The 7829-nt window shown below is 43.5% G+C and overlaps 1 protein-coding gene across 1 annotated transcript in view; it reads left to right on the top strand.

Moving 5' to 3' along the window:
- The first annotated feature begins 7 nt into the window (after nucleotides 1-7).
- The window catches only part of KIF13A (kinesin family member 13A), a 285225-nt gene continuing 277403 nt past the window's right edge, over nucleotides 8-7829 (top strand). The window contains 2 exon segments of the mRNA XM_023737492.1: nucleotides 8-89; nucleotides 382-472. Coding sequence (XP_023593260.1) covers nucleotides 35-89; nucleotides 382-472 — 146 coding nt within the window. The 5' untranslated portion in view covers nucleotides 8-34.

The raw sequence follows: 7829 nt of genomic DNA, 5'->3' as shown, positions 1-7829 counted from the left end.
GGGCGCGGCGAGCGGCCCGGCGAGCGCCGGCAACATGTCGGATACCAAGGTAAAAGTTGCCGTCCGGGTCCGGCCCATGAACCGACGAGGTGAGCCGCTTTCCACTCGTTTTCATTTCTGGTGGGGCTGAGGGCGGGGGCAACTTTGGCAGCTGCGAGGGCGCGCGGACGCGAGGTGGGGCGCGGGCCGGGCCGGCGGGAGGGAAGCCGGGGCCGGGAGCCGGGCGGAGGCAGCCCCCGCGCTCGCCCCGGAGCCCCGGGCCGCCCGGCGCACCGGCTCCCGGCTCGGCCGCCTCCCGGGAGAGCGCAGAGCGCGGCGCGCCCGGGCGGCTGGAGGACGGATGCTCGACTTTGCAACGTTCGTTTGTCCTTCTGCTTTCAGAACTGGAATTGAACACCAAGTGCGTGGTAGAGATGGAAGGGAATCAAACGGTCCTGCACCCTCCTCCTTCTAACACCAAACAGGGAGAAAGGTAACCCGGTGCAGACAGGGAGGGGACAAGGTCCTGCAAGTTGGAGCCAGGAAAATAGCAGTGTTCTTTTCTATTGTTCGGAGGGCGCCTTCAAGTTTGTCGCACGCTCCTGTCTGAAGCTGTTGCAAGTCCAAGTTCCTCTCCTCCTTCTGTCCACCCTCCCCCGCTTCTGCCCGCCCATCTAGAGCGGCATCTGGCCGGGCACCCTGCCCACAGCCCGCCCGAGTCTAGATGGTGCCCATCCGCTGTGCCCTCGGCGGGCTTCACCTAGAGTAAGGGCCACATGGAACCAGCGGGCGCATTCTACAGATAAGAAAACTGAGGCCGAGGCGGGCAAGTCGCCGGCCCAAGGCCTTATGTTGGGGAACCCAGTGCCCCTCATTCTTTCCACCCCTGCACTGTTTGCTTCCTTTGGCAGAATTGCTTAGGGACTTAGTGTGTAAAATGGGGGGAAAAAAACACAGTAAAGCAAAACAGGCTTGTATGATGCAGGCTCAGGCCTGGACCATTTAAAACCTGTTTTGTTGTTGGTGCTGAGTTGAGATAATGTCTGAACGTAATGTGGGAATTTTGATTTTCAGGGAAACAAAAGTAGTGCCCTGAACTGTGTAGACACTGGGGGGATGTGTAAAAGGAGGCTGCATTTACTTGATGGCAACATATTTGCATTTGAAAAGTGGTAACTGTTGGATCCTTATTAATTCTGCCCTGTTCCGTGCAGCAGTATGGGAAAATGCCCGAAAATAATCGGAATATTTGGCATTTTTCTGGTAAGCCCCTGAGAAGAAAACTTGGAATTCATTCAGTACAGCAAGGCAGTAGTTTGTAAAAATATAAAAGAAAAAAGGGAGGTTTTTAAAAACTAATTTGTCTTGAAAGTGAGTGTCAGTGTGTTTCTAACAGTTACCTGTGGATTGATGCGCTGTGTTAGGGCATTTTGCTCTTCAGAGATTTTCACTGAAAAATCTTGAAGTAGGGGTTGTTGCGAATGGCGGCACTGCCAGCTTTCTGTAATCATGTGGTTTCAGGCATAGTTTAGCTAATTTTGGGGAAAGAAATTACGAGGAGATAAGTGTCCTTGATTGAGGATTCATTGCTTTTTTGTGCCCAGCCTGGCAATTTTTACCCCGTTTACAAACGTTTTACTGCCTATGATTGTCTTGTGGTGATATTAAATAACTAAGTTGTATTTAAAATGTTGTGTTAGATACTTCTCAGTAATGGATGTATCCTTGGACAGTGTTTTTAAATACATTTCTAATATTATTTTTAGATACATTTATTGAAGTGTAGCTGTGTATTTCATAGTAATAGTTAACTCTTTATGTAAATTAAAATATTTACAAATTAGTTTAGATACACACCTCACCAAAGTTTTTCCCACCAAAACTGGGTATCATTATATGGTTTCAGAAAAAAAATTCTGCTGGGTCAGATTCTTCAAAACAGTCTAGGAAACAGGTAGAATGTTTTCACTCCGGCTGTTTGGCTGTTGCGTCTGATGGGGTCCTTTCCTGGCGGATTTGGCACCTGCCCCTTGTCACTCTTCCCCAGGAGTGCTACTCTTGGTTACTAGTGAATGAAATGAAGCTTTGTCATTGGTGGAAAGAAACAGATTTAATTTTGTGGAATTTGGATAGCAGTTATAACTGGACAGTTGGTTAGAAATGCTAAATAATCAGTTGATCATTTTTAGGGCTGCCACTGTAGTTATTAAGTAGGCTCTTTTAAGTACAGACTTGGAGGCTGATTTTGGGGGTTTATCCATCTTCCTCGTTGTTGGAATAGTCCCTTTTCTAGAGCTACAAGAATAGTACTGAAATACGGGTGTTCTCTTGTTCTGTTCTCCTGGCAAATCTCTTTCTTGGAAGGTGGACTGGGTCCTTTATGTGGAATTCTCCTTGTGTCCTGGTCAAACTGAGTGGAAACAACACGGCAGTGTGTTTGTAGATTAGGATTACTGTCTTTGCAAGGATGAAGCCATCAAATGCATTTGGATTTTCATTATGCAGCTTGGTTTCATATTTCTCCACCGGGGTTTCCCTTAAAGCAACAGTGCATTTAAAAATAGAAACAGTTGCTCCCTTGGGCTCTTGGTTGGTTAATTGCAACACTGCTTCCTGTTACACAGGTTTCTCCCGTTATCCGAAAGCAGAGGGTTCCTATGAAACGTTTCATAAGCCGAAATGGCGTGAAGCGAAGAAGCAATTACCATTTGTCTATATGGGAAAAAATTTTGAGTGTTCCCAGATCAAAAAACTAACCCACATCCAGGTTTATGCTAAGTGTGACAACCTTACGAGCTCTTCTAGGCTTTTCTGATACCTTAGAACATATCTTGATAATGGATGCACAAAATAAATGGAGATAAAGCACAGATGCTCACCCTGGCGATTTGATGCTGAGACGCTGACTGTAGTTCTCTGGGAAGGAGCTTGGAGACGCCACTTTTGCTGCTTGGGGAGCTGGTAAGGTGTTACACTTGGCGTAAAACTGGATGTGGGTTACTATTTTTAATGGCTTGCTACAAAACACTGAACACTATTTCTGCTTTTCGCCTTTTTTTGTAAAAGCGAAAATCCTCTTCAGATTTCTTTGGGTTAGCGAAAACAGGTACTAATGTAAGTCTTTGTAAAAGTGAAGTGGCGTAAGGTGAACTTTCGAAAAGCTGGGGATACCTGTATTTGCAATTCATTTCTGTTATTTGATTTGGGATAGAACTAACAGCAGAGAGTGGGTGGATGACTAGAATACTGAGATTATTGTTATTATTCTTCCCTAAAAGTCCAAGGGTTTGAAGTGTAAGAGGTCCTTAAACGAGTACTAGTAAACCTGTGTCAAACTGAGAATACTATTTTCTTGAAAATTGCAAGAAGTTACTACCCACGGGCGGTGGTGGTGCTGCTGTTCGGGGCCGTTGAGTCAGTTCTGACTCATACCTGTGCGTTGAAATTCAGAGTTACTGGGTGAAAGTTTTCAGTCTTACCAGTAAAAACAAGCAGAGTGTATTGATTTTCAGGAAGAGAAACAGCCTTAGTTTTCATAATTTTTCCCCCTGTATGGACTCAAAGCCAAAACGACATGGTGAGGACTAATAGATCACAGGGCTTCTGAGTTTAAACATGTTTTTTGGCCCTGAAGCTCTAGGATTTTACTACAAAGGTCCGGGTTAATAGCTGGACAGTGTATCAATCACAATTCTGAAACATTAAGAAATACACATGCTGTTCCTTAGAATACCATTGCATTGTTGTCCAGGAGACGCTTATGAAGTTCAGCTGATGCCATGCTTGGCACAGGGGATGCCACCTAAATGCAGACCTTGTGCCAACTCCAGGGGCTCTCACCTCCCGGAGGTGTGGGAAGAGACAGGAAAAAAGTGGAAAAACAATGTGGTAAACTGTGTAGGCGTACACTTGAACCATATCGTTTGGGAATTAGCGGTTTCCCCTTCTGTCCCCCCTTGAGGCTGTGTGCTCACTGAAGGCAGGTACCTTGTTCTTCTTATCTTGGGTCTCATGCCCCTGCCCACTTGGTGCCTAGCACATAGTGGGTGCTTAGCAGATGTCTGCTCTGCGTTGGGTTCCCAGTGCTGTGGGAGCCCACCTAGGTCCTGGCAGCTTGCAGACACAGGTGGCATTTGTGCTGGTGGTGTAGGTGCTCAAAATGTAGGTTCACTTTTGCAAGAGCAGGAGAAAGTCCTTTGTCAAATACAGTGAAAGTGTACCAGCCACACATTACTTCTGGGTCGTTCTGTGTGTCGATGTGTGGAGTGTAGAAGCAAGGCAGTGCAGGCAGGAAAATAGAATGAGAATTCCTCATCTGCCAAAATAGCCGAGTTACAAAACCAAAGTATAAAGAGAGAGACAGTGATAAGTTCTCTTCCCACCCCTGCCGCCACCCTGTTATTCCCGTCTCCTCACTACACGCACACGTGTGTGTACATATGCACATATGCACACACGTGCACTTACACATAAATACATATTATTTATATAAAGGAGCCCTGGTGGCACAGTGGCTGCTGACCAAAAGGTCAGCAGTTCGAATCCACCAGCTGCTCATTGGAAACCCTATGGGGCAATTCTACTCTGTCCTATAAGGCGCTATGAGTTGAAATTAACTTATCGGCAGTGGGTTTTTTTTTTAGTATAATTTTTTTTATATTGTACTTTAGATAAAGGTTTACAGAACAAATAGTTTCCTATTAAACAGTCAGTACACATATTGTTTTATGATATTGGTTAACAACCCCATGACATGTCAACGCCCTCCCTTCTCGACCTTAGAGGACTTTTTTTTAGTGAAAATATATGTAGCCAAAGTTACTCTATTTCAGAAGTTTCTACATGTACAATTCAGTGACATCTGTTACCTTCTTCCAGTTGTGCTGCTATTTTCACTATCCTTTTCCAAATTATTCCATCACCATTATCTTCAACTCACTGCCCCCTAGGCTTCCCATCAAACCTTTTGAGTTGCTGTTGTCAATTTGATCTCACAGATAATTTTTTTTTGTACTTTAGATGAAGGTTTGCAGAACAAATAGTTTCTCATTGAACAGTTAACATATTGCCCTATGACAATGGTTAACAACCCCACGACATGTCAACACTGTCCCTTCTCAACCTTGGGTTCCCTATCACCAGCTTTCTTGTCCCCTCCTGCCTACTAGTCCTTGTCCCTGGACTGCTGTGCCTCATTAGTCCCGTTTTGTTTTATGGGGCTGTCCACTCCCCGGCTGAATGGTGAACCTCGGGAGTGACTTCACCACTGAGCTGTAAAGGTGTCCGGGGGCCATACTCTCGGGGTTTCTCCCGTCTTTCAGGCCAGTAAATCTGGTCTTTTTTTGTGAGTTAGAATTTTGTTCTACATCCTTTTCCAGCCCTGTCCAGACCCTCTGTTGTGATCCTGATGAGAGCCGTCACTGATGGTAGCCGGGCACCATCTAGCTGTACTGGACTCAGTCTGGTGGAAGCTATAGTAGCTATGGTCCATTAGTCCTCTGGACTAATCTTTTCCTTGTATCCTACTCTTCATTCTCCCTTGCTCCCGAAGGGGTGAGACTAGTGGAGTATCTTAGATGGCTGCTCACAGACTTTTAAGACCCCAGACGCTACTCACCAGGGTAGAATGTAGAACATTGTCTTCATAAACTGTGTTATACCAGTTGAGCTAGATGTTCCCCGACACCATGGTCCCCAGAGCCCTCTGCCCAGCAATTCAGTCCCTCAGGGAGTTTGGATGCATCTGTGGGGCTTCCGTGACCTTGCCTCGGACAAGTTGTGTGGTTGTATTTTTTTTTTTAATGTATAAAGCTTAACAGATACCTTTCAATATCAGTATAATAAGAGCTCATTCTTTTTTTACATCTAATATGGATGATGGTGGTAGTGGTTTTTAAAATATAGAATGATGGATTTGATTCTGACAATTTTTAGGAAGGGAAGCTTTATCATATAAAGGGTGTCATGGAACTTGCTTTCTGCAGAACTTGTTGTTATTGATTACACGTTTTATTTAAGGTAATGCATGTAAAACAAAGCGTGTATCTAACTTACCTAAGTAAAGAGAAAATATTGGGCTAAATTTGGGCTTTTAGAAAAAGAGCATCAGAGTTTTTAGCTTCTTTCCCATTTTTCCATACTGCATGGTGTACAGCATACCTTACAGACTGCATGAGGGAGGGTCTGCTACCTCTTGGTTAACTACAAATATGTTTTCTAGTTTATGTATTATATGTTGCAAATTTTTATTTCCAAGTTGGTTTCTCAGTCACTCCAAAGGCTTCTGGAGTGGTTCCTTCTGCCCAAGTCTCTCTAAAGACCAGAAGTTTAAATATTAATCAATGTTATACAAAATTAAAAAGACAGATCTCTTAAGAAGCAGCACTGTTACTGTTGTTGTTAGGTACTGTCGAGTCGGTTCTGACTCACTGTGACCCCATGTACAACAGAACGAAACAGTGCCTGGTCCTGTGCTGTCCTCAGAATCGTTGAGCCCATTGTTGCAGCCACTGTGTCAGTCCATCTCGTTGAGGGTCTTCCTCTTTGTTGATGACTCTCCACTTTACCAAGCACAATGTCCTTCTCAGGAACTGGTCCCTCCTGATAACATGTTCAAAGTAGACTTAACTGTACAGTAACATTATACACTATAAAATAATTTGTGTGATTTTTGAATTCCATTCTCTGCTGTCTATGTTGTTAGTCTACTGTGGTTCCCATATTACAGAGTCGGTTGTAAGACAGCAAAGCATATTTAGTTTTCACTAGTATGGGAGGGAGCATTCTTCAGTCGTGATACAGTAGTAGGATTTTAAAGAGCATTGTAATGGAATATTTTTACTACCATCAACATTTCACTTTGTTTTAAAATAAAGTTAGATTGAAATCTTTTACTTTCAAAAACAGGGTTGAAAGTGATTACATATAATGCAATGTAATGCACCCGTTACCTGTTGTCGTTGAGTCAATGCCTATTCAGAGCGACCCTATAGGGCAGAGTAGAACTGCCCCACAGGGTTTCCAGGAAGCGGCTGGTGGATTCGAACTGCCAGCCTTTTGGTCAGCAGCTGAGCTCCTACCCACTATGCCACCAGGGCTCCAATGTAGTATAGAGTGCTGATTTTTAAACTACTTTGTCACGTTTTACAGTTAAAAATGTGTTTTACATTATGACCCAGTATGTGTCTGTCTGTGTGTGTGTGTGTGTAAAGATTCATGAAAAATACTGTGTGTAATGTCTCTGTTATTTTCTATGCCGTCCTATTCTAATTCATAAAAAATACTCTGTGCAATGTCTCTGTTATTTTCTATCTTGTCTTAATTCATAAAAAATAATGGCTATGACTCACTGAATGGATTTCACAACCCGATATAATAGGTTACAACTTGTAATTTGAAAAACACAGGTTTAGTGGCTAAGAGCTTGAGCTCTAGTTTTTTTTTTTCAATCAGTGTTATTCACGCACATAGTTGAAAGTATGAAATGGTTATTTATAAACGCTATGATTTAAAAAAAAAAACCCTCCTCTTCATTTCTTTCCCAGAGGCAGCCCTTTTAGCAGCTTTAGCTAATTCTGGCATTTCTCTTCAAATTTTTGAACAACATGTGGGAGAAGAGAGCTGGTGATCTGCTCCTGTAAAGATTACAACCTAAGAAACTCTGTGGGGCAGTTCTGCTGTGTCCTGTAGGGTTGCTGTCACTTGGAATCGACTTACTGGCACACAACAACAACAGTGCTAGTTTGTGATGTTTTAATTTTTGACACTGTCAATATCAGTATACTACCCCAAAAGGTGAGGATTTTTCTCTTTCGCTGCCTTATTCCCACCCACTTCCACATTCTTTTTTT

This window comes from Trichechus manatus, unplaced genomic scaffold, assembly GCF_000243295.1.
Source record: "Trichechus manatus latirostris isolate Lorelei unplaced genomic scaffold, TriManLat1.0 scaffold00103, whole genome shotgun sequence".
In the NCBI taxonomy this organism is placed as follows: domain Eukaryota; kingdom Metazoa; phylum Chordata; class Mammalia; order Sirenia; family Trichechidae; genus Trichechus; species Trichechus manatus.
The sequence above is the reverse complement of the archived record's forward strand: the minus strand, read 5'-3'. Positions and strand labels throughout refer to the sequence as shown.